The sequence below is a fragment of the Neurospora crassa genome, linkage group III (genome assembly GCF_000182925.2).
Source record: "Neurospora crassa OR74A linkage group III, whole genome shotgun sequence".
Classification (NCBI taxonomy): domain Eukaryota; kingdom Fungi; phylum Ascomycota; class Sordariomycetes; order Sordariales; family Sordariaceae; genus Neurospora; species Neurospora crassa.
The window spans coordinates 4431968-4456057 of NC_026503.1; the positions used below are offsets into that span (position 1 = coordinate 4431968).

The 24090-nt window shown below is 51.5% G+C and overlaps 7 protein-coding genes and 2 non-coding genes across 9 annotated transcripts; 2 read left to right on the forward strand and 7 right to left on the reverse strand.

Annotated features, from left to right (window-relative positions):
- Positions 1-5: 5 nt before the first annotated feature.
- rad23 (rad23-like) lies at positions 6-2676 on the reverse strand. Its single transcript, XM_953962.3, has 6 exons — positions 2236-2676; positions 1958-2005; positions 1704-1776; positions 1561-1640; positions 1154-1498; positions 6-1093 (listed from the first exon to the last, which is right to left on the reverse strand). Exons 1-6 carry the CDS (start codon positions 2251-2253, stop codon positions 506-508), a joined length of 1152 nt encoding a protein of 383 aa, XP_959055.2. The 5' UTR covers positions 2254-2676; the 3' UTR covers positions 6-505.
- A 1444-nt stretch (positions 2677-4120) lies between these two features.
- NCU07541 (hypothetical protein) lies at positions 4121-5848 on the reverse strand (the record flags this gene model as incomplete). The annotated part of the gene is made up of 2 exons (XM_953961.2): positions 4121-5756; positions 5823-5848. The coding sequence occupies 2 exons, from the start codon at positions 5846-5848 to the stop codon at positions 4121-4123; spliced, it is 1662 nt and encodes a 553-aa protein (XP_959054.2).
- Positions 5849-10668: 4820 nt separating this feature from the next.
- Positions 10669-11924, reverse strand: NCU07540 (hypothetical protein; the record flags this gene model as incomplete). Its single annotated transcript, XM_953960.1, has 3 exons — positions 10669-11067; positions 11414-11495; positions 11866-11924. The coding sequence occupies 3 exons, from the start codon at positions 11922-11924 to the stop codon at positions 10669-10671; spliced, it is 540 nt and encodes a 179-aa protein (XP_959053.1).
- Positions 11925-12546: 622 nt separating this feature from the next.
- Positions 12547-12639, reverse strand: NCU15245. The gene has a single exon. It is a non-coding gene; the product is annotated as a tRNA-Asp (tRNA).
- A 258-nt stretch (positions 12640-12897) lies between these two features.
- Positions 12898-14628, reverse strand: NCU07539 (hypothetical protein). Its single transcript, XM_953959.3, has 2 exons — positions 13791-14628; positions 12898-13707 (listed from the first exon to the last, which is right to left on the reverse strand). The coding sequence occupies exons 1-2, from the start codon at positions 14408-14410 to the stop codon at positions 13179-13181; spliced, it is 1149 nt and encodes a 382-aa protein (XP_959052.3). The 5' UTR covers positions 14411-14628; the 3' UTR covers positions 12898-13178.
- Positions 14629-15271: 643 nt separating this feature from the next.
- Positions 15272-15364, forward strand: NCU15246. Its single transcript has one exon. It is a non-coding gene; the product is annotated as a tRNA-Asp (tRNA).
- An 83-nt stretch (positions 15365-15447) lies between these two features.
- On the reverse strand, positions 15448-17038 carry NCU07538 (hypothetical protein; the record flags this gene model as incomplete). The annotated part of the gene is made up of 5 exons (XM_953958.2): positions 15448-16055; positions 16145-16209; positions 16284-16404; positions 16467-16836; positions 16889-17038. The coding sequence occupies 5 exons, from the start codon at positions 17036-17038 to the stop codon at positions 15646-15648; spliced, it is 1116 nt and encodes a 371-aa protein (XP_959051.1). The 3' UTR covers positions 15448-15645.
- A 1218-nt stretch (positions 17039-18256) lies between these two features.
- On the forward strand, positions 18257-20492 carry NCU07537 (hypothetical protein; the record flags this gene model as incomplete). The annotated part of the gene is made up of 2 exons (XM_953957.2): positions 18257-18365; positions 18508-20492. The coding sequence occupies 2 exons, from the start codon at positions 18257-18259 to the stop codon at positions 20427-20429; spliced, it is 2031 nt and encodes a 676-aa protein (XP_959050.1). The 3' UTR covers positions 20430-20492.
- Positions 20493-20979: 487 nt separating this feature from the next.
- Positions 20980-23959, reverse strand: NCU07536 (carboxypeptidase A1). Its single transcript, XM_953956.2, has 3 exons — positions 22117-23959; positions 21667-22060; positions 20980-21596 (listed from the first exon to the last, which is right to left on the reverse strand). The coding sequence occupies exons 1-3, from the start codon at positions 22681-22683 to the stop codon at positions 21286-21288; spliced, it is 1272 nt and encodes a 423-aa protein (XP_959049.1). The 5' UTR covers positions 22684-23959; the 3' UTR covers positions 20980-21285.
- Positions 23960-24090: the final 131 nt, after the last annotated feature.

Consider the following 24090-nt stretch of genomic DNA (forward strand, 5'->3'; position numbering starts at 1 on the left):
CATGGTCTCGGATCTTATCTTCGTTTTCATTGCTGGTTATGGTTCGTGATGGGAATGCTTCGTTCACTCTTCAAGGGACAGGACTATAGAGTACATAAAGAATAGAGTGATTCGTAAGCTGTGAAAACACCACACCTCTGTAGTTATCCTTGATCTAGATCTCCGCGAAGCATTTTTTTCAGTGTCATCACCCCATTCACTCTTGATGCTTCCTTACTAAAACTCGTCGAAACCTGTCGCGCAGTGGATAGATCAGACACACAAAGCCCACCCGTATATTGCATGTGAACGTTGATCAGCAGTGTTGAGCATTTTGAGCTCCCTAAGGTATAATGTCATCATAAAGTCTCCAATGCATCCTAAGCAAGCCCAAACCATCCAGCCGTCGCCCACATTTCAAATGCAAAGGCAGCTGCTAACGAAAATCCACCCTGCCAACGACTTTTAACGCCCAGTTACGAAAAACCCAAAAATATCTCATTCCAGCCTACAGTCTCACCCCTATTTATTGTTGGGGCATGTCGTCATCTTCCTCCGGTCCTTGATCGAAAAGGAAGTTGGCGGCAAGCTCCTCGTCCTTGTCGCAAGCGAAGTAGGCCTGGATGGCCTGGTCCTGGGGAAAGCCCAGGCGGGTGAGACGCTCAATGGCATCGCGTTCCTCTTCTGTGACAGCAATACCGACAGAGCCACCCTCACCACCCTCGCCAAGGAGGTTCAGGAACTGATCCGAGTTCTGGGCGATCATCTGGGCAAGCTGAGGGTTGCCGGCACCGAGCTGTTGCAAGATAGGCTCCAGCATCTGGGGCTGCTCCTGTACAAGCTGACGCATTTGCTGGAATTGCGCGTTGTTGCGGAGGAAGTCGAGGTTACCAAGACCAGCGGCCTCGGCACCAGCACCCTCCGCACCACGAGCACCACGTCCGCCAGCGCTGTTGCCGAGCTGAGCGGCAAGGTCGAAAAGGTTGACTTGATCGTCATCATCACCACCGGCAGCAGCGGGGGAAGCCGCCTGAGCGGCAGCAGCAGGGGCAGCAGCCGGAGCGGCAGAAGGCTGGCGAGAGGCAGTTTGTTGCTGGAGGTTGGCGGGAATACCCTAAAGCTGTGTCAGTAAACCAGACATAGATCGGAAAGTGGAATGAGTTGTGAAACGTACGTTCAAGAGATACTCCACAGCGCGCTCGGGGTTGAAAAAGGCGGCACGCATAGCAGCGTCAATCTGCGAACGCTCGAAACCCATAGCCTCCATGTTGGCAATGGCCTCGGCGCGCTGCTCGCCCATGGCAAGGGCGTTGGCATCGCGAGCACCGGCAGCTGGGGCCGCCTCAGGAGCCGCAGCGGTTCTAGCGGGCGTCGGCGTCGAAGGGGCAGCGGCAGCAGCGCTGGAGGCCGCGGGAGCGGCAGGGGGAGCAGGTGTTGAGGCCGGGGCGGCGGCAGCGGGGGTAGCGGGGGCAGCGGCAGACGACGACGACTCGGCTGGCTTGGGGGCAGTGGTCTTGGGCTGCGCAAAGTGTCAGCTTCATCTTTGTACAAGGACGTGAGTAATAACGGGGGAAATAGTACCTTGTTCACGACGCAGACAACGAAGCCCTTCTCCTCGATCTTGTACGACTCGACGGTCTCCTCATCCTTCAAGATCTTACCTGTTGGGGTAAAGTCAGTATTCGGGAGCGGTATCCATCGTTTGAGAAGCAAGCGATGCTTACCGGAGTAGATAAGCTTCTGCAGCTCGGGAGCCCAGCCCCTCTCCTCGGAGATCTTCTGCTTGACCTTGGAAATCTGCAACCGGTTAGCTTCTAGCTCGCCAGCATCATGCACGTCTCCCGAAGCGACATGGGAGGCTCGCGACGCCGACAGAGCATTCGATTGTCGAGGGCTGTCACGGCGTGTTGGATGTCTCCATGACGTCGGCCTGAGGTAAAGGGTGTAAGGAAATGGGAGGCGACGAAGGGTAACCAACAGTCTCGGTAGGCTCGATCTCGAGCGTAAACTTTTGTTGTTTGAGGTCCTAGATGAACGAACAGTCATTGTTAGTATTTGACTATATAGACTTTGAGAGCTTATGGACAGAGGGAGCGAGCTCTGATCCAACCAGGCAGACAGGATTCAAAGAAGACGCTGGGTTGTTTCCGAATTTGCTGAGAAGCCATCGCGGTACGTCTGGCTCGTTGTCTGCCTGGCTGGCTGGCTGGCTGGCTACGTCAAACACTCGACATGGGCAAGCTTATGGGCACGTACCTTGAAAGTAACCTTCATGATGGGCAATCTGCGACGCAGCTAAACGGCTGCTACGTTGACACTGAGAGTCTGATGATGTAAGTAAAGTCTGTCCGGACGGGCGAGCTTCGTTGGGTTCCGAGTCGCGATGGGAGACAGCAAGATTTGTTGCAGTCGGCGGAGTTGGGCGAGGACGAGGAAAAAAAGTGGAAGTGGTTAGTTGGTTGCTGTGGTAAGGTTGATGTGTGTGGGAAGGCTGCCGCAGAGATGGCGAGGTGGCATACAGGGGAGGAGATAGTTGTAATCGCTGTGGCAAGAAATATGGAAGGTAGCAGGGAAGCTTGAACGTTTTACAGCGGCTTGTGATGACTGATGAGGCAGCTTTGAGGCGGAGAATTTGGGGTTTGTTCGCTTCACCTGAGTGCACTGAATGGAAGAGGGGCACAGCAGGCGGGTAGCCAGGTTCACGGTGTGCTACCTACGGCAGTGAATGGCTGGGGGGAAGCGGCAGGCAAAGTGCAGTGGACAGGCACAAGGCAGCGGCCATTGTTAGGCGGGGGGGGCTGCGCGGCATCTTGCCGCCTGGAGCTGGTGGAGAGGTCACAGTCGTCACGCTGCCATCCCGTCCGTCTGTACACACAACACAGACTGATTGATCCCATGGATCCATTCACTTTCCAGGTTGTGTTGGCCTTGTTGCGTTGAAAAACATGAATTGGTTTTCTTTGTTAGTCTTGCTTTTGAATGTCACTGAACTGATAACCACATGCTTCCGTTGGCGATGGAAGTTGATGCAAAATCAAAGGGGAATGTTTGATGTCATGCTGTGAGCCAATCCAAAGGACCCATCTTCTTTCATCTCTTTTTATTCTATTTGAATTTTTTTTGCGATGAAGAAGATGAAGTCATCGCTGATTATGGCAGTGTCACGGCAATACTAGGTAATAGATCTCCACTCATAAGCGCGTATAAAATGGGGCTGAAGAACACCTTCCATCTGTACCAATCATACGCATTGGTAGGCTCCCTTGGAAAGAGCACCAGATAAGATAAGGCCTCCGTCACGTTCGTGACCCGACGTGGATCGTGACATTGAATTGACTACGAGTAACCTTCCCTTCGGTTATCATCGCAAAAACGACGGAACGGTAGCATTGGGGTTACTTTTCAAGGCAGCAAACATGATTTGAGCCAGACATCGTTTTATTCTGGTTTCTCTCATCACCATTCCCAAGCTTCCAAGCTACCTACATCTCCATCGCAGTCATGGTCGGACGTCTAAGCATCATAGCTTAGATGGAAAATCACAGCTCAATGTCACCGCGCATATTTCGTGGGCACGATCTTTTGTTCTGACTTCTTCGGTTCTCATCCGCTACATCTTTCAGTCGTCCGTCTCGCGCATAGCGCAGAGAAGCATCTATCTGAATCCATCCATCATCTAGCCATCCTTCTATCCAACCATAGCCGAGCTTTTCTATACACAAATCCCACCTATCCAAGACCCATCTTTAGGTATGGAACTCAAGTCCAACGCCTCGCAATCAAAGGTATCATATTCACGTCCTCAAAACAAAATCCTCCTCCCCTCCCCCAAGATATGAAAAATACAAAGGAAAGAAGAAGGAAAGTAGAAGAAGAAGGAGAAGAGGAAAAGGTGGTATCTCTCCCACAACAGCGACCTTTCTTACTCTCTGAGTGGAGATCGAGCCAAAGAGAACGAGGAAGAAAAAAGAAATACAGGGGTAAAGAAGTGAAAGAAAGGTATCATGTCGTAACTTCGTCTCAGGCCATCCAACACAACCACACCTGAATCAACCAGCCGCTCGATGCCCGTTATACACCCCATTCAAAACCAAATAAACAAAGGAAACTTTTTTTCTCTTTTTAAGCCGGCCATGTTTCGTCATCGAACGGAGGGACCAGCAACACCCTCCTCCTCCTCCTCCTCCTCCTCGCCATCAGCTGGCGCAGACGTAGGCGCATGGCTTTTCCGCTGGTTATATCCCAAGAAGCTCGTCCTCGCTCCAGCACCGAGGATCCAGTCCGGAATAGGCGGTGTCATTTCTCCATGTGCCGCATCATCGTGAGCCAGCGATGGTCTAGGCGAGGGCGATGGGCTGCTCACAGCAGGAGTCTTCCCCTTCATCGGCGACATCGTTGTCTCATCCCGATCATTTCCTTCCTCGTTCCCACCATACCCTTCCTCATCATCGTCGCTCTCCTCCTCATCAGATAAACCCTCTTCATCCTCCTCCCTCAGCTCCTCCGCCCTCGTCCCCGGTCTGCTCCCGCCTTCATACTTCGTCACCTTCGTCCTAAAGCTTTCTAGCGATCCTTGCCTGCTCAATGGGCTTGACACCGCCGGCAAACTCCCGCTTCGCCTTCTCGTTAGGGTTCGGATGCTATGCTTTTCCGAGAGGACCTGCCCGCCGTTGGGCGCCGCGACCACAACTGTCCCGGGGGACACGATAGCCGGCGGCGTAGGCGAATCCGATCGGAAAAGAGGGTGGATGTGCGCCTCGCTGATGTGCGTTTCGGACATAGTGGCGTGCTGGGTGAAGGCTTCCCGCGCGAACTCCATTGACCGCATAGAGGCGGGGCTGAAGGAGCGGCTGCGGCGGCGGATGGACTTGGGCGGGACGAACAGACTGTTGCCAAGGTCTAGCTCACTGTCTGTAGGAGGTAAAGCGGGACTGGGTTGCCTGCTGGTCATGGGGCTAGCCGCGATGGTTTCAAGGAAGGGTGCAGATGGCATTGCCGGAGAGCAGGCAGGGGCAGCCTCGGCGACAGCCTGTCGGGTTTGAGGGTCAACGGAGTTGATGTCCTCGGAGTTGAAGCCATTCTCAAGAGTCATGCCAACGGAGATGGTCTGACGCTCGTGCATGGCGATTGAATCGATTGAGTCGGATTGGCGCATGCGGAGAGGTAGCGAGTACTGGCTGTTGCTCCCTAGGAGATGGGTCTTTGAGGGAATGGGGCGCATGGCTGAGTAAAGCGATGAGCGCCACGAGCTCAGAGAGTTACCCACCGAGTGTCCATAGCCCGGACGGGGGGTTCCCCGCCCCGACATTGTCGGGTCTTCGAAGCGGACCTTCTCCGTGTTGGGGTTCGTCTGCTGGTAGGGGATCGCCTTGACTTGTTGCCTTGGCGAGCTCTCCACGTCTCCTGCGCAACACACGCCGCCCATTCGAACACTGATGAAGCACATAACCTGGAAGGCTAATTGCGCGGCGAACGCGACTCCCAATGCCACCGCTCCTCCAACAACGAATCCCGATGTCGTAGTCCCCGCTACCTTCTCTGGTAGCTTTGCCGAATCCTTGCTGAGCAACACCAAAGTGGCGATCGACAGCGCAGCAGCCACCGAGCACACAATAAGTCCAGCCCCAAACAATACCCCGTTGAACCTCCTAACCAAGCGTGAAGCCACGCAACCTGAGATGAGCTGGAAAGTTGTGGTGAAAAGCGCCAAGCCCTCAAATACCGCGGCGACGATGGTCGTTGTCTTGACTGAAGAAGAAGTCTCCTGAGCCAATGACCTGGCCAGGATGATGTGGATAACAAATATAGCCGTTGTCGCAAAGACGGCTACTGTGCCCAGCAACGCTGGGATCACAGGTGGTATCGCCATTGCGAGTTGCTGATGTGATGGCAGTCGAACAAATAAAGCGGAAGAGAAAGGACGAAGAACCGAAAACCCAGAGAACCAAAATGTTCGGGTATGAAACACTTATGGCTCGGGCCTTCTCGTTCGTCTTTGTGTTTGATGAACCCCAGTGGTTCGTGCTGTGTGGCGGTCCGGACAAGGTGTAACGAACGGACGAACGAAACCAACGCCTCCGGTAGGTTTTCTGATTGGCAAAAAGAGTCCGCGGAGTCACGGAGTCGAAAAAAAGAAGGTTAATTTGGATAACCTCCCCCGGCTCTCACCCCTCGCTCCCGTCCGGCCGTCTTGCCGTGTTGTAAGGGCCTCGTTCGATTCGATCCGCGATTGCTTGTCCCAAGACGTTGGTTAACAATCGGCAGGGTAAAGCAATCAACAAGGAGCCCAGGCCCTTGGAAAGCTTTAGCTTGCAAGGTGAGTAAAAGTGGTCGGCGGTCAGCAGACAGCAGACGAGAGACACGATCGACCAGCTAGTGAAGAATAGGTGGGAAAACAAGATGTGGTCTGTGCGTTTTCTGTTTGAGAAAAAGCAAACAGCCTCTTGTTAACTTGGTCTTGTCTCTCTTTGTGTGAAGAGCGGTATGCTGCTGGTTTTGATGATGATGATGAATGACCTTGAAAGCAAGCAAGGAAGCAAGCAGGCAAACAAGAAACCAGTACAATACCCCAGCCTCCCTTTCTCTCTCGTTCTCGTTCTCTTCCTCTTTCTCTTGCTCTTTCTCCTGCAGGTTCCCGTATGTCGGTATTGGTCGGTCCACACCAAAAGAACGGCTTCCGACGACGACGACAGATGTACTGTGTGTAAGTCGTTTTGTTCTTTTTTTGGTCGTGTGTGCTTTGTGTGTCGTGGTTGGATAGTTTGAAGGAATGTGTTTCAAGCCACGTGCAGCGCAGTGCAGTGTAGTCGGTAACCAACCGGTTGGTGAGTTGTTGTTGTTGTTGTTGTAGTAAGTTGAAGAAGTATCGGGTCGGATACCCTTTACTCGATCGATTCCCAAGGCTTGTCTTGTTCGTTGTGGGAAACCAGTGGTGGCTTTTAGTATGTTGTATGTGCCGAATGACCGATTTTGGTGGTGAAAAAGAGTAAGATCCAATTCCCTTGCGTTACATGCAACAAAAAGCCCCCCCAAGCGATGATGACGAAGAACCTTTGTTAAACACTCTTCACTTCGTTCCTCGATGTATTTCTGTAGGTATCCGTAATCCCGGGATCGGTGGGAAAAAAAGAGAGTTCGAGAGACTCTGGACCAGGAAGGCTGGTCAACGGGAGGTAAGAGGCATGGAGTCGGGAGCGGAGGTCAAACTGGAGACTAGGTAAAACTGGGACCTTTGTCGATTGGATGAACGAATGACAGACGAAGCCAGTTAAATATGAATGAATGAACGAATGGATGAGAACTAGCCTCCAAGTAAAAGTCAAGTCAAGACAAGCCTTTTCTTTTAACGAGTGGAAAGCCTTGGGTAATAGAAAAAGAAAAGAAGAAAAAAAAGCTGGGTAAGAGAGAGAGAGAGAGAGAGAGAATGATCCACCCCGGACTTCACGGAGTGGGCATCATTGGGTGAATGTATTACCAAGAAAACCCTACCCACCCTAGACCTAGACTATAGTACCGAGGCGTATGTATGTTAAAGAGAATACCTAAGAGCTGAAAAGAAAGAAAATAAGAAAAAGACCGTGCTCGCTCCCTCGCTTGTTCGCTTCGCGTATGTACATTACACTAGGTAGTCACTACGGAGTACATACGGGGTGCATGACTCCTCTGACTGAGGGGACAATTGTTGGTTGTTGGACCGACCAGCTGCTGCACCACCAGCTGCAGGTTCGAGATGCCGTGCCTTACGTGTGGATCCCACATTTGTTGTTGTGCAGTGGGTTTTCAGGTCCGTCGTTTCGGGATGAGGGATGGATGGATGGAGGTGGGTACAAAATACCTAAACATGGGTTGTTCAGTTTGGAGCGAAGCCTCCTTGTTAATCCAGAGAACCGACCCTTTTTTTTTTTTTGTTTTTCTTTCGTTGCAGGGAGTGTTCGGACAGGTACAGGCCAGTACTGGTTTGTTTGTTAGCTCGAGACCTTGCGTCAACTTTGCTATGCGTTTTCATTAGCTAACTAATGCGTGGTTATTACCTTGGAAATGCCATTTCTGATATTCAAGATGTCATCGAATTCCTGTCAATGCCTTTGTAATTCGTACTCTGCTATTTTGATGTGTCTTTACGAGGTTTGGGACAATGAAAGATGGATTTTGTCTAGTGGACAGCGTACAGTACCGCGTAGAGGTAGGGGTGCCTACTCCAGTGTACCTACCGAGCCAACAGGCGAACCAGCATCGGACTGTACATTATGCCCCTCCACCCCTGGTTCCTGGCTACATACCTAGCTGTCCGCTTCACTTCTTGTAGTGTAATGTATGTAGTGTAGTGTACCTGCCAAGCCGTTGAGATTCGTACTGGAGTGCATGAGGGGGGGCAGAGCATCGAAGGTCTTCTTCTTCTTCTTCGTCTTCTTCTTCTTCTTCCCGACTCTGTGGCATTGGTGATCTCCCCCTCCGTGCGTATCTTGTAACAGAACCTGGTAACGGGGATCGGCGATGGACTCGCCTGGCCACAACATGGGCTTTGAGCCGCCAAGAAGACGGGTATTTACCAAGATGAGCATAGAATGGAATTCGCAAACCGCTCGCTCCAAGGCATTAGTGTAGAAGCGTCAAGTTAGGCTCGATTTTACTAGTCCAGGAGTCGTGAAGGACCGGTCGCACGTCATTTCCGATCCAAGGACTCTACTAAGGTATTCCGTGAGAGGCGGTATACTTCTAGTTAGGTAGTCCTGGCTGGCTTGTTGTCGCTATGACTGCTGAACTCGATTACAGTACACTACTACATACACGCTCATCAATCGGCGAGCCCTAGTTCAGGTTTCAGGGACCTTTTTTTTCTGCTGTGTAAAGAAATCAAAGGCGGGGCTAGGGTCGGGTCTCGCTCTCCTACATGGGGGATACATATCCGTGTGGCGTACATATGTCATTCAGTCAGTCCTAGGACAGGCCACGGAGAGACAATTAAATGCTGAGTAACGTCAAAGTAGTAAGATGCAAGAGATGAACCACCAGATCTGAGCTGCCTCGTCAGTCACCTTTGATACTCATGCGAATGGCTGTCCTCGTCTCCAGCGTGTAGGCCACGGGCAAGCAACACATTTGTACGCAGATGTCGTTGCAACGAATGGCAAGGGAAAAGGTGGTTTGCGTTGCTCGACAGGTTACATGTATGCACATGCTCGTTCCTATGGGTTAAATATAATGTCGATGGTTCCGGTGCTATGTTTCCAACGATCGCGGAGGTTGCCATGTTCTGTGCTGGCTTGCGGTGTCGAAGCAGTAAGCCGGAGGGTAGCGGAGAGAAGTGGGGTCTGTGTACCCCGTTCGTGACGGGCAGTATTTGGTAATCGTCGTCCATCGGTTCGAAAAGAGTTTCTTCTGTCTCCATTGTACACAGTGTTACGCGCATTCTCTGTGATGCAAGCGAGACCTGCATAGCCCGTATGTGATTCATTTTTGTTGACACTCTCGTCGTCGTCGTCGTCGTCGTCGTCGTCGTATTGCGAGATGGCACTGTACAAGTATCTGCTGCTTGACATCTGATAATGTGGAGTCAGACAGCGACTACACACCTTCCCGAGACATTTGATGCTCACAGTGGGCACTCTGAGCACTTGAAGCTTCGAGTTGTCAAGAAACCGTCACCCAGGCCGTCAGTTCATTGTTCAGCAGCAAAGATGAAACTGGAGCTAGACTCCAACGAGATAAAGCTTGCGATGCGATCTGTCAGACGCAGGTACCGTGCACGGACCGCGCCCTTGGTCCCTGCACTGCACAATGCAATGGAAGGTGGGATTGCGCGAGGTGGGCACGACCTGCTGCTGCTGCCAAGTGCCCGAGAAAATTCCTCGTAGGGCCCGTTCCACTTCGTCCAGAATTTTTCATGTACTGCAGTGCACACAGTAGAGGTACCGTACGGCGTAAAGCTGCTTCAGTTCTGTAAGTAATTTCCGGTTCTTCGTGATCCAAAAGCCTCGATCCTCAACAACAGAGCCTCATCTCGTCATCTCGTCCATGATTCGAACACTGCTGCCCAAAGTTCCTTGGAGGAAGGGCCGAAAGGAAAAAAAGAGGCAACAGGTATCTCGGGTACACAAGCCACTGCTGTGCCACGACTGAGGAGATGAGATTTTGTGTTGCCCTTCCTTCGACTTGGAGCCTCATCTCGAGCGACCTCGATCAGGATTCATTCATCTCAACCATGATTGGTCAATGGCTTCATGCTGTGCTGTGCTCTTAAGATGGAAAAAAGGGTGGGGGAGGGCCGACGGTTGGTTTCCACTTCGGCCATGTGCCAACCTAACGGTCGAACAGCTTAGCTTCACCGGCCGGCAGAGCATTTGCGGTGTTGCAGTTCGCGCATCGTCGTGCCTCCGTTCATTTCATTTTAAACTTGCAGCTCGACAGCAGGCATTTTCCTTGTCAACTACCGACAGCGGTCAAGCGGTCACGCGACAGCACCGGCAACAAGAGACGTTGCTTGTGAAGGGGGCGGAAAGTCAGCGCGGAGATACCCTCAGTCATGGTTCGTTACATACCGCTCTTGAAAACGGCATCTTGGAAGTCAGCCAAGGCTTACTTGACAAGACTATGTGGTTCTAGAAGCGATCTGGAAACGACACTCCTTTTATAGGTGTACGAAAGTCTTGTCCGTTTCATCGACAACGAGCCTGACATCGAGGCCACGTCTCACTCAAACCCCGAAGCCTCAGTCCTCAGCGGACTCAAGCCCATCGCCCGAAGCTCGATGATTGTTCGGTTCTTCGAGAAGGCCGCTTCCATTCTCTGCATTCGATTTGAAATCTCTTCACCCGTCCCGTCTCCCCCGAACATATTTTTAATCCACTTGTATGAACCAGTTGCGGACTGATGATCGAAGATCCCCAAAAGCCTCAGAAATGCGGAAAAGAAAACAGCACTACAAACGTTGTGGTGGAGTTCTCCCAATTTCCCAACAGTGGAGATATCTTTACTTCTTCCAGTTAGACTACCGCCAGCAGCTAAAGTTTTCTGACTCTCAGTTCCCGTCCCGTCTGCCGTCCGTCCATGATTTTCGGTCGGCAGCTTGCGGTGCGACGGCCCTGCTGCCTGCCATTGATATCACACTCTCAGTATCTATGTATTTCACATCTTCACACAAGCAAGCAGATCCCTCAAGATCCCCGTTCTTCCCATCGATCGCATTGATGTGCTCGCGTGAGTGCTACGCTAGATCGAGCTTGAACCGCATCATGATGCTTCGCGGGTTTCCCACGACGATGCCATAAGCTTGCCAACAAGAAAGATCCGCCGAAAAGGCCGAGAGCAAAGGTGCTGTTAATCAGCATCGACAAGCGGGCTCCTCTGGATGAATGCCGGACCGGCAACATTGCGGCCCGCTGGGTCCCTACCTACACTAGTAGCAAGCCTAGGAAGAATTGCCCTACATACTTACTGTCTTGGGACCATTGGTTCTGATCGGCAAGCAGGCCGACACACTATCGGCTGGTGCCGCGAGGAACTTTTGCATCGATTTCCTTCCAAGAAAATCATCACAGTAGTGTAGTGTAGTGTAGTATTGAAAAGAGGGCACACATCTCGATCTTATCGTGATCTTTAATTATTCGGCAATCGTAGTCAGTTGCGTCATCATTCCACGTCCAGATCGAAAACTGGAAAAGTAAAGTCCGAGAATTATGCGAAGTAATTTCGTCGTCGTCGTTTTCTTGATCGTCGAAGAAAGAAGTCATCGTGATCCTGAACACACACACTTTCGCAGTGTACCAAACTACTGTGTAGCAAGCAAGTAAGTAGAATAGGCCCGCGGGTTTCACCGTGCAGCGGCGCCCGGCGGTGAGATTACGGACTCATCCCATCCCATCCCATCCCATCCACCAGATTACGTACTGGACTGGACTGGAACTGGGCTCACTCACGCGTCCGTCCGTCACGTTGCCCATGAACATGAAGAAAAAGGCCCGGTGCGCGGACACGCCGGGGCTTACTCCGGCTCGGTTGGATACTGTGTAGGTACGTATGTATGTATACTGGGGAGATTAATAAATGCCGAGGGCAAGCTCTATGCATGTAGTGAAGCGTAGTGTAGCGTAGTGTGGGGCAGATGTTTTGGGACCCTGACTGCGAACGGAACCGAACCGAAGGTCAGTGCGCGATGGTCCTGGAAATGTCCGAGGTCGATGCTAAAGAAGAAGAAACTGAAACGACCGCCAGACTGCCTGTCCTGTGTCTGTGGTAGCAAGTCGACGCTATGAACAGCTGTTCAGTCATGTGTATTGGTGCCTAATCGTACTTTATATAGAGCTGTGAATTTCAGGGGGAGAGCTAGAGCACATGGACAATGGGTACTAATTACTTCAGGTGTTGGTCGACTCACCATTGCAAGCCAAGATAACTAACACGAGATTGCGAATAAGCCAGGCAATGTGTGTGCAGTCAAAGACAGAAATCGATGAAGCTGTACAGTGATCTCGAGAGTGTCCTTCTTCTCTCAGACATCACGGCAGTAGAAGGAAAGAAAAATTCATCGACACAAGAAAAAGGCACAAGAGGCAAAAAGAAAAGATTGGTCTCTCCCGCCGGGAATTGAACCCGGGTCTCGAGCGAATCGAACTGATGTTCAAGCTTGACAAGCTCACATACTGACCACTATACTACGGAAGATGTACAACTGTTGATCAGCTGTCGTAGTTGGTTGTGGAGAACTTGCCTAGTCAGTGAGCTTATATGATCAGCTCTTGGGACTGCTTACCAGTTAACACTATGTCAGCCGGTTGTTTTCTGTTCAATGGATAACTTGCACGCCATTCTTCTGAAATTGTTCGCAAGAGTTATACTAATGTATGACTGTGGCGTGTTTTCGCTCAAGCTGCTAGAGAACGCGTGCACTTGGTAATACATTACGAGAACTGAACCTTTGTAGCACCTACAAAATGAATCTTGAACAAATAAATTCATGTGCAATGCTAGACTATATGAAAGCAACTTTATAACTCCGTGCCCTCGCAAGTGAGAGAGATTGGTGTCCATTCACCGGTACTCCTTCCAAGTATTCAGGCTGCTCTGATTTCCGCTTCTCCTCTTCTCTTAGGGACAACCAACGATGGTCAAGGCCTTTTCGTTGTCGCCTCTTCCAGCCCACCGATACCGTTTCTTTGTCAATCGTACATTGTACATGCACTTTCCACTCCTGATGCACCCATCTAAGCCATCAAAGCAATATGCTTCAACTCCTCCTGCACCAGCTCACCCACCTTCATGGGCGGGTACGTCTTCTCCTCACCCTCATCCCGTCCCAGATTAAACTGCTCCGCCCTCAACCTATACGCCTCCTCCGCCAATTTGGGAATAGGCGCAAGGTCATGATCCGAGTTCAAATGCCAGAAGAAAGTCGAGCTGATACGGATCAGCGGGCGGTCGGGGAACTGCTGCTTGCGCTTCTCAATCACCTCAACAGTGCGCTCGTTGACCACGACCTCGTGGAAGCCGGCCTTGATCAGACCGCCCGTGATGTGCTCGAGCTGCTTGCCGGCTTGTACCAAGAGGTAGTTGCCCGGAGGAATCTTGACGGCGATGCGCTTGCCCGTGTTGCGGGCCCAGATGTGCAGACCGGGGTAGCGCGAGCGGCCGTGGATGGTGAGGAAGTTGAGGTCGGTGTGAAAGCCGGCGAGGATGGTGTCCTTTTGGCCGTACTTGACGAGGTCGGAGGCGGTAGGGGCAAGGAGGTGGGGGCTATTGTTGGAGGTTTCAGTAGATGTTGTGATAATGCGAGACTGACTATATGTTTTATTGGATAAGACGGAAAGACAACATACCCGTATTTACCCGCATCCTTAAAGGTACCAGCAGGCAAGCCAAGACCGACGGCAGTCATCTCAGTGAGACCCTCAACAGCGCTCTTCATCGAGGTACCCCACTGCTGCATGGCCGGGTTCCAGCGCTCCTTGATGTGTGGCGCTTGAGGAACGACATTATCCGCGTTCAAGCCGGGAAACTTGGTCTCGTAGGGTGGCTGCTCAGCCATGCGCCAGAAGAAACGGCACTTGGGATCGGGGTGGTGGCCGGAAATATCCAATGGCCTCTCCTCGGGCGCAAGGCGCTGGATAACGTTCAAGCATGGCTCGTCAACAGCGCACTTGGGCTTCTCTGTGTTTTCCAGAGTCACACCAATCTGGTAGCTCAGCTCGGGGCGCTCATCCTTGCCGAGTTCCTCCTCGGGTTGCGCAAAGTAGTCCTCTAGGAGGTCAAGGAAGGTCTCGTTGTCCTTCTCAGCGACGCGCGAATCGTGGAGTACGAGGGCGCCGTAGGTGATGAGAGCCTTCGCGGCCTTTTCGCACTCGGCCTTGACTTCGGGGGAGTCAACGGCGTTGTTGAGATAGACGTCAAGGTCGACGACCGGAAGGTCCATGGAAATTTCCTGGGGAACAACACTCATGGTGAAATGCGGGGGTGGGGTTTATTGTCGACACTGCAGATGCGCTGTGGTTAGGGGTCCAAAAAAAGAAAAGAAAAAAATAGAAGGGTTCGCTTCGAGGGTGCGATGCGCCAAAGTCAACAACACAAAAGAGTTTGATATTCAAGAAAAGAAAGAGACGAGGTTTGGAGTTATTACTATCGACGGGTTCAGAAAAATATTTGGTTCTCTAGTTATCAAGGCTTCCCCGATAACATTTTTTTTTTCTTCTGGGCAAAAAATACGAAAAGCTTCCTCTCTCTGGTCGCGACCATGCCCGACATGGAAGCCCAAACAGGAAGGTCCCCCGCATAACCTGGCGATGAAAGTCAAAGGGTTGCCTGTAACGTGCCTCGGATCTGGTAATTCTGGGCACATCTGGATGCAACCGCCACGCATTAGCAGCAGGCCAAGCCCAAATTCTCCGCCTGACTAGCGAAGGATGAGCCCTGAGTCCGGCGACATCCGCCATCATCCGCCCATCTGGAGATGTCTAGACGCTGGTGCCTGGGAACGTAATCAAGTGCCCGCTTCGAAATATGAGCTTGAACCGCACAGGCGGGATTGGCCTTTGCTTGTCATCTGCTCAAGGTGTCGATTTACATGATGCCAAAAATGGTTAACAGCTATTAAGAAAAGGATTGGCGACAATACGCCTATGTGAGTTAGTTGTTTTCGAAAAAGACAAGAGGTGATGCTAGACAGCAACAAATGGACGTTTCAAATGGAGAGCAGTTACTGTTCAGCGCGTTCTGTCAAAAAACCAGTTTTCATACAGAAGGTTATAGGGTCAACATTCGCCAAACCTTCCAGTAAACTACGACAGCTGATCACTGCTGTAAGTCTTCCGTAGTATAGTGGTCAGTATGTGAGCTTGTCAAGCTTGAACATCAGTTCGATTCGCTCGAGACCCGGGTTCAATTCCCGGCGGGAGAGACCAACATTTTTTTGCATCTATCTTTTTCACCCCTGCGTTCGGAACTTGCAACGGCGTCGAACTTTCTTTTCTTTTTGTCCTTTTTTGGTTCCTTGAACTTCTTTTATACTTCATTCAACCATCCCTGTATGATACCTACAAGACATACATATAATATCCTCAAACCACGCTATCAAGTAACTAATTGACCTAATATCTCGACAACATCACCCTCCCTTCACTACTCCCTCCATCCCACATTCATCTTCTCTCCTTCATCCTCTACCACACCACTCTGCCATCACATCAACACCCCAGGCCAAGCATTCGTATCAGGCGACAGTTTATACCAGCACCGATTCCTCCTCTCTCTTTCTCTCTCCTCCTGCCCGCCAGACTGCTCTCGTTTTCCTTTTCCTCCTCCTCCTTCTTCAACAACCGCATCTCTAACGACACCACTGTTATTCTCTTGTCCTTGTCCAGAGGAACTACTCGGCGCTGATTGCCCACCGCTAGCAGTAGCACTAGCACTAGCTGCTCCCAACGGAATATTTTCCGACGTCTGACTTTGGTTTTCCAGCGACTTGTTGTCGCTTGCCGAGTTCTCTGGTCGGGTATTTCGTGAGAGAGTGGCTAGGGAGAGGATGCAAGCGGCGATGATAGTGAGGGCGGATTCGGCGGTCGCATAGTAGATTAGGGGGGCGGTGGTGACTTTATCAGATGGTGTTAGCAAGTGAGGAAGGAAGTGAGTGAGTGGGAAAGGGTGATGGAAGAATGAGGGAGGGAGGCCGGATACGTACAGGTAAAGTCTGAAGAGGTGAGGCCTGAGATAACGGTTGTTTTCATTGTGGCGGTGGCTGCTGAGCTGGAGGTTGGTTACATGGGTTAGGAGAAAGAGTTCACGGTGGTTGTTAAGTGGAGGAGAAGGGGGGTACATACACAAGGGCGACGATGATGGCTAGGGAGACGCCGACGTTTTCTTTCCGGTGTAGCATTTGGAGTTGATAAAATAGTGCTAATGGGAGAAGGGCTAGAATGAAGTCTACGGCTGCCGAGTATCCTACAGAACCACACACATCAGTACAGAAGCTAGGCGGTCAACTAGGATGTAGCAAAACATACCAGCAGCAAACATAGCATACTGGGGATAAACCTGGTTATCCCAGCATGTCCCTTCCATATAGGCATCCCACGTCTTCGCGGCCGGTGAGCATCTGATCCACATAAAGAGGGCGTTGACGATCAGAAAGACGTGGATGGTGGCCACGCCGAGCCAGAGGAGGTCCTTGGTCCATCTGCCCGACAGCAACCGGAGTAGCGTGAGGGCGAAGGAGGTCTTGCTCCATACCGAGGCGAGTATAGAGAGGGTGCCGATGAAGTTGCCGAGGAGACCGATAGCGGGGAGGTTATCTTCGGGGATAGCCTGAACGTGTTCACCGAGGCCTTTGGAGGTGGCTATGGTGACAATGAAGATGGAGGTTTTGAGGACGAACTGTTTACGTGTTAGTGTGCTTAAAGATCTCTGGAAATGAGAGTGCACTTACCCATGAGAGAGAACAAATGTGGTCATCCCACCATAGCTTCTTCTTGGAGCGTAGCTTCCACACTATTCTGACAACAAGGGATACCGCTGCTAAGCCGGCGAGTGTCCAAGTAATGGCGAGGATCTCGGATCCTCGATTTTCAGATTCCATCTCAAAGTTAGTGATGATGATAGTAGGAAGAGAAGAGAAAAACAATCGTCCATGGGTCGAGGGTTGAGGACTGTGCCAGATTGAGACCTACCAGGGGGCGTTCTGGGTTCAACAAGCTGTCAAGAGTGTCTTATAGAAAGAACAAATTCCTTGGGCGAGCTTGCGATACACAACATATGCGCTTTGTTCGGGCCCATAGTGCGTGGGCCAGAGGTCACACATAGTGACCGTCGACCCCGAAGAGGGAGAGCTCGAGGAGAGGTAGGAAACCCTACTTGGGACACATCCTGCTGGCTCCCTTTTTGGTGCTTCATCCTCGCCTCGGGGTTGGACTCTTGAGACCACCGCCACCACCGGGGCCGAAAGCATCCTCAACGGGTCAAAACAGCATTTCCCGTGTCCGAGGTTGTACTTGGTTTGCTGGCGGGCGGTCACGGCTGGTGGTGTCACGATGGGTCCTCGAGTGACCAGTCCTTTGGTTCGTTTTTTTGGTGTTTACGGACGCTTGCGCGGCGATCAGACCCCTATTGTTGTCATTTGGGGCGACACATCAGCCGGCTTGATCATACAGCTTCCCTTTCCTGTAACACCCGTGTGTCATGGTTTCCTCAAGATTGCTGTCGGTATGGGACTGGACTGAACTGAGCTCAGGCACCACCATAGCCGTTGTGGTTCAGCTCCCCATGGTTCATGAGTGATTCGAGTTTCATTGCATATGCCGCTTGATCATGATTGCTGGTCCCAACAGCGGGATCGCCAGGTACAAACTATATGCCGAACCCATCACGTCTGGGCTGTACCCAATATCACGGGTGATCCCTCTCTTCATCTGCAGGACTGGTAGAGCTGTGTGTGCTCCAGTTCACCAAGACGTCAATGTCAACCGCATTATAATATTGCTTTGTATCCTAGAAATTGAGGAGAAAGGGTTCAATCCCTGCTTGCAAGTCAGTTCTCCATTGGGAACCGTGAGGTATAAGATGCCATGTTAAGATGTCAACAGGGGCATTGCGAATACCAACAACGGTTCGCTACCACCTCATAACCTGATTTCCGCGCTTGTTAATGTGAATGCCAAATCCAAGGCCAAAAGTGAAAGAGAAACATGATGTGAAATGACTGATAACCAGCGAGATGTCGAAAAATGTTGAGGGCCCAATTGTAGAGGCGACTTGTGTTGTCCTTTTTCGAGTCCATTGATGTAAAGAGCAAGAAGACATGGCGCCTGCAATGCCGACAAGAAGGAGCATTTGCTGGCTCGTTGTGTTAGCGCTATGCCTGGCCCAAGCTCTCGCTGCGCAGTGTTTGAATGACAGCTGTCTTAGCGGTATGTTTGCCCTGTAGCCAGCTGCTAGCGGATGTTGTTGACGTAACCGTCTTGTTGTCCTATCTTATCGCCATGTTTCCAACTCGAAGTCCCATCGTTTTGCTTGAACACTTTGACCACTGACACATTGTTTGTTGTACAGCCATACAGTATGCGCCAACTGGCAGAAATGTCACGGCGGACTGTCTGTCTTTCCTTGCGCAAACTGCTCCCACAGGAACATCCAGCAGGAGAACGGCCACGACGACGGTGACCAGCACAAAGAGGGTTGCGACTCTTACACTACATCGCTCGGCGACTGTTATCACAAAGACAGGGTCAACGAGTTCGACCGCTTCGGAGACCGAAAACAATGGAAACCATAAGCTGACAAAAGTTGACTACGATGCCCTCAACGGGGAAAGGCCGGGCTTCTCACACGTACAGGCTCTCCAGGAGCGGCGGGTGACTACAAGTTCAACTTTGGCGACACTACCTTACTATGCGAAGAATTGTGCCTCAGAAGCCGATTACTACTCAGCATGCTCTTGTTTGAGACTTTCTCAAATCACCAGGGCTGCTGCTCGGCCAGTCACCACGAAGACAGTTACTGCCATCAAGACGATTGCGAACGTGACCCTGCCGCCTTTCTTCGCCAACAGCACGATTCCAGCAAGGAAGAATGGGACAGGAACAGGAACAGTTACGAGCACCATATACCCGGGAAGGAAGAGTGGAAGTGGCAGCCCTTTACGTCCTACAACTTTGTTCACGAGCCGAGTGGCCTCCTCCATAGAAGCAAACAGTGATTCAGGGTCGACAAGCGTTATCAGTTCGTCAGCACCTTCGGCCACCAAATCGACCGTACATGTGGTGACCATTGCAATACCTACGACAAAAAAGGAGCTATTATGGGTGAACACAACGTCGACCCGCAGTTATCCAGCTGGAGAAACTGCGGCGGCTCCTTACACCAACTCTACGGCAGCTCTCGCAACAGCACCTGCGAACATCACGACTTCCTCCACTCAGCTCAATGCCCCAACGAGTGCCAAGTACCCAATTCCCATAAACAGCACAGTGTCCTGGTATAACAGGACACCTACCAGCTCATTACTGGCAAGTACTAGCACTGGAGTGGCCAAGACAACCGCGAGTGTCAAGTTTCCAATTTACAAGAACACTACTGGTGATAGAGCCTCATGGTACAATGGCACATCAACAAGCTTTCTACCCCTAGATCCCGGAACGGGGGTCCTCCTAACAACCAATCCACTCACATCCCCAACGACAACAACAACGACGACAACCATCGCCCGCCTCCCCTTCCTCATAAACACCACAGCCATCTGGTCCAACGGAACCGCACCCACGATTTCCACAATTCAAGGCACCGGCACCGGCACAGGAAAATTACTTACTAACGCCGGCTATGACAACACCTCAACCTCAACCTCAACCTCAACTCCCACTTCCAGAGCTTCAGCCACTACACCATCATCCAAACCACCAGCCACGGAAGACCTAGACCTAACCTGCAGCGAAACCTCCACCCCTTTCTTGCTTCGCGTGTCTCAACCTGGCGGTACTTTCGACAAGTGGTTTGTTCACTTGGTTGGAAACGGGTTGCTCTTCACTAGCAGTCAATCCCAAGCAAGCTCGTTTAGTGTAGAGAAGACTGGACATTTGTGTGCTGTGGGGTATACCGATGAGAGAGGAAGGCCGAGGATTGCTGCTGTTGGTTTTGATGTTGCTGATACTGGTTCCGGAAACGGAACTGGGAGTGGTGATGGTGATGGTGATGGTGATGGTGATGGGGTGGGTAGAAAGGGAATAAGAGGTGAGGGACCGGTGTGGATGTTGAGGCAGGAAATATTAAAAGTATATTCGGAGGATTACAAAGCTTTGGAGTGTACGAAGGGGGATGAGGGGTTGAGTTGTGGTGTTGGTAATTCTACGAATGATGCGGTTGGGTCGGGGTGGGTTGGGTGTGGGTTGCAGTTGAGTTTGGGTAGGGATATTATTGATGTTGGGTATGGGGGGTTGAATTGCCCGGCTGTTGGTTTGGAGGTTGTTGGGTCTTGATTTTGTCAAGGCAAGAAGTATGGATGACTGAATATGTTAATACCTATCTAATTGCTTTTCTTGATGAACGCTCTGTTTCCCCTATTTTGTTGTGAATAAGGACGCCATGCAGGTAGCGGCGTAGGAATCATATCATTCAGTCCGTTGTCACCATCGATCCTATCTCAATTTGGGAGAACTACCATAATGTAAGTCAGGATCACCAACAAAACCAGTGGGAGGCTAAAAGAAATAAACACCCACTATAAGAAGCAGTCGTACTAAAGTATGAAAGTCCCGTTAGTGTTTTTGGTAAACGAAAAAAAAAAGAGAAAGTGGTTGAGGACGATGTGTGAGTCTAATTAATCTGTTAATGTCTGGTGTCGTTGGCATTGAGTTGAGTCGAGTTGAATTTAGTAACTATGCACTGCGTACATAGGTATTCATATTAAAGAACCTCCCAACCTGTTAGAGCACATTCTTACCTAACTATCGACTTCATGAATTCGTGATTTATCACACCACGACAGACGTACAGCACAAAGATATCTCTGTAGCCTACAAGTAATATGTTGCATCTAGACCAAAACCGTAAACCAAAAGACAACAAGAACATTTCAGCAACGTTACAAGGCAGCGAGTATTGCTAATTTGCTTTCAAGAGTGAAAGTGAGATGAGTGAAAGCCTCAGGTGTGCGGTGTATATGCACAGAGTACGGCAGGTAGGTAGGTAGGTAGGTAAGTATATGTCCAATGCCAATATATATCAACACCAGTCCTAACCCCTCCCAACCCATCCCCTTGGCTCTCTCTCTCTCTCTCTCTCTCTTTTTCTCTCTCACCACATTCTTCCTCTCCCTTTCCATTTTTGGTCCCCTCACTTCATATTGGCCAACAAATACTTGACTCCCGCCCACGCCTCCACGCCACTCGGCAAAATCTGCGACGCAGGCAGGATGAATCCATTGGCGCCTGTATCCCTCAACTCCAACGTAAACGCGTACTCGGCGCCGCTGACATCGAACGCGTAGTCGACCGAGTTGCCCGTGGCCTTGTAGACGGTGGTGCAGATGGGTCCGTAGTTGAAGGTGGTGCCGTAGACGGACTTGATGGCGGCCACGGCGCCGCGGGCGAGGGATTGGTACTCGGAGTTTTTGGCGGGGACGGAGGAGCAGGTGTAGCCGTAGGCTGTGCGGTGTGTTAGTATTAGTGGGGGAAAGAAAGTAAAAAAAAAGAAGAAAAAAGGGGAAAAACATACGAGACATGAAAAGCTGCGAGTACGAGTGCCAGTCAATAAACAACTTGAGACCTTGCGCGGCCTTGACCTTGTTCAAGAACGCAGCGAGCGCCGTCGTCTCGGGCGCGTCGCCCTGCTTGGCGCCCTTGTAGGCCTCGTCGCACGGGTTGGTGGAGGCGCCGCCGGACGTGGACCAGTGGGCGGGCCAGTTGCGGTTGATGTCGCGGCCGACGCACGAGGAGCCCGAGTTGGACTGGCGGTTCTTGCGCCAGAGACGGTTGCTGGTCTGGGTGTAGATGAAGCCGTCCGGGTTGACGACGGGGAAGATGTAGAACTCGTACTTGTCGACGAAGGACTTGACGGTGGCGTCGGAGCCGTAGTTGGTCAGGAGGTAATAGGCTTGGTACTCGGCGACCTGGAGATTTTGTTAGTTGATTTTGTCCAAGGAACGTCTGGAAAGATTTGACATACCATGGTAGTGATCCACTCGCGCGCATGCACGGTACCGTGGAACACAATGGCGGGCTTGACGCCCTTGCCGGCGCTACCCCAGAAACGGATACCAGTGATGGCGTTGCCGTTGACCGAAGTGCCAGAGGTGACGATCTCGGACTGGTTGGGGTGGGCAGCCACGAGATCCCTGAGGAAGGTCAAGTGGTCGGCATAGGCGTGGTACGTGTTGAACCAGGTCTGGTCAGCCGTGCCGGCGTAGGCCTGGAAACCAGACTCGTTGGCGATGGAGACGCCGAGGTCCTCGTGCATGGTGAGGGTCTCGAAGCCCTCGGCCTGGGCGTTGAAGGCGGCGAGCTTGGAGGGCGGGATGACCACGTCGGCGTGACCGCCAACCTTGGCCACACCCTTCCAGGTCTCGAGCTCGAGGTCGGCGATGATCTTGTTCAGCTTGTCGGCGTCATCACCGGCGGCGACACGGAGGACCTTGTAGCCATCGTAGGCAGTCCGCTTGGGCCGGGCTTCGGAGCGGATGGCGGTGGCGGAGGCAAGGCCCAAGAGGGCGGTGAGGATGGAAAGATACTTCATGGTGGTGGTGGTGGTGGTGGGCTTCGAGATGCTATTTTCCCCGTCACTGCCTTCTCCCTCAGAATCATGATGGCGGTCAATGGGCCATGGGCCATCTTATACTAGTTGCCCGTTGTGCGTGTAAAGCTGGGGCGCCGGTCGGTGGAAGGTCTGGATCAGCATCAGCATCGTGAGGTTGAGCTACCTAGGTAGAGTAGGTGACATGGTGGATATTTGGGGTAGGTAGTAGTCGATATCGAGGTCAAGCTCGAAGGGGAAGGTGTTTTGATGGGCCAAGTAACCGGCCTCTATCCATGTTCGGCATCTGGATAGACGCATTTTCGAAGGGTGATTTGCATGAGAACTCGGTAGCGGTTCCGTATCGCGGTTCGTCTCATACTAGTATCGACCGGGAGACGACCAGTTTTCGTTTGTCGGTTGTCCCGCGGATACCCTTGATACTTTCAAGCTTCGATGAGCGGTGTCTGGCACCCGTCAACCGGGAAGGGCAAGTCGGGGACGATTGCTTGGATTGGTACCTTCCGATCGGCACGTTGGTTGCATCAGGTCCCTCCGTTGTGCATCGCGGCATAACCTAATCCGGAAGGTTGTTGATCCCATTTATGCTCTTGGCCAAACTGCATTATACGATCTCATGTTTTTTTTCTTGGTGTTGGCTAACAACCCAAGGTCAAGCGGCAGCCAAAGATCACAGACAAACTTGGATTGGCGTAGTATTGCTTGGCAAGATCGAGAAGGTTGCAACGAGCATGGCATGAGTCTATCGACAGTTCGACAGCCATTCGGCAGGGGTCACGGTCGGCCCCAGGAAACTGCACAAAGCTCTTGTGAAGAAAAATTCAAAGGCGCCATCTTCCCCATGTGTTTGCGCGCAACACATGTAGATCGATCCATCGTCTTGTTTGACTGGTTCAATTGCCAGAATCTCAGCTTCCTGATCTGGCAGCCAGTAGCTATACCTTCATCCCCTGATTGAACCAAGGTTCTTGTCCCGTGTCACATGTGACATCTTGACAATTAGCGTGAAGAAGTTTTCCAGTTCTAGGTGTGATGCCGCGGTATGTAGATACCTTAGGTATCGTGGTGTTGAATGGGCCTGGACTTCCATGGAATTGAGAAGAGAAGCTATCGCGACGTAGTATGTAGCAGGAGCGGGCAGGCGGGGTACAAGGCGCGCGCATGGGCAGGAAGGATGAAAGAAAAAAACGGGCAGGAAAATTTTACGTGACGAACAATCCAATATCGTGAGGTTCGCCCTTTAAGAAGAATGTTGTCAACATGGTTAGTATACACGACGAAAAAGCTGCTGTTGGTGTTGGTGTTGATGTTTCAGCGGTTAGGTTTGTTGAACGAGGTACAGAGTGGGGTCCTACAGCAGTGAGCAACGAGCTCGCTCGGTCAGCGGTA

Coding starts and splice junctions, on each gene's coding strand:
- rad23 (XM_953962.3), bottom strand. Junction 1,777..1,957: donor AGATCGAGCCTACCGAGACT/GTTGGTTACCCT, acceptor AACCGGTTGCAG/ATTTCCAAGGTCAAGCAGAA. Junction 1,499..1,560: donor TTGTCTGCGTCGTGAACAAG/GTACTATTTCCC, acceptor CACTTTGCGCAG/CCCAAGACCACTGCCCCCAA.
- NCU07536 (XM_953956.2), bottom strand. CDS start 22,683: ATGAAGTATCTTTCCATCCTCACCGCCCTCTTGGGCCTTGCCTCCGCC. Junction 22,061..22,116: donor GCGAGTGGATCACTACCATG/GTATGTCAAATC, acceptor CAAAATCTCCAG/GTCGCCGAGTACCAAGCCTA. Junction 21,597..21,666: donor CTCGCAGCTTTTCATGTCTC/GTATGTTTTTCC, acceptor CACACCGCACAG/CCTACGGCTACACCTGCTCC.
- NCU07539 (XM_953959.3), bottom strand. CDS start 14,410: ATGAGTGTTGTTCCCCAGGAAATTTCCATGGACCTTCCGGTCGTCGAC. Junction 13,708..13,790: donor AAGGATGCGGGTAAATACGG/GTATGTTGTCTT, acceptor CTCCAACAATAG/CCCCCACCTCCTTGCCCCTA.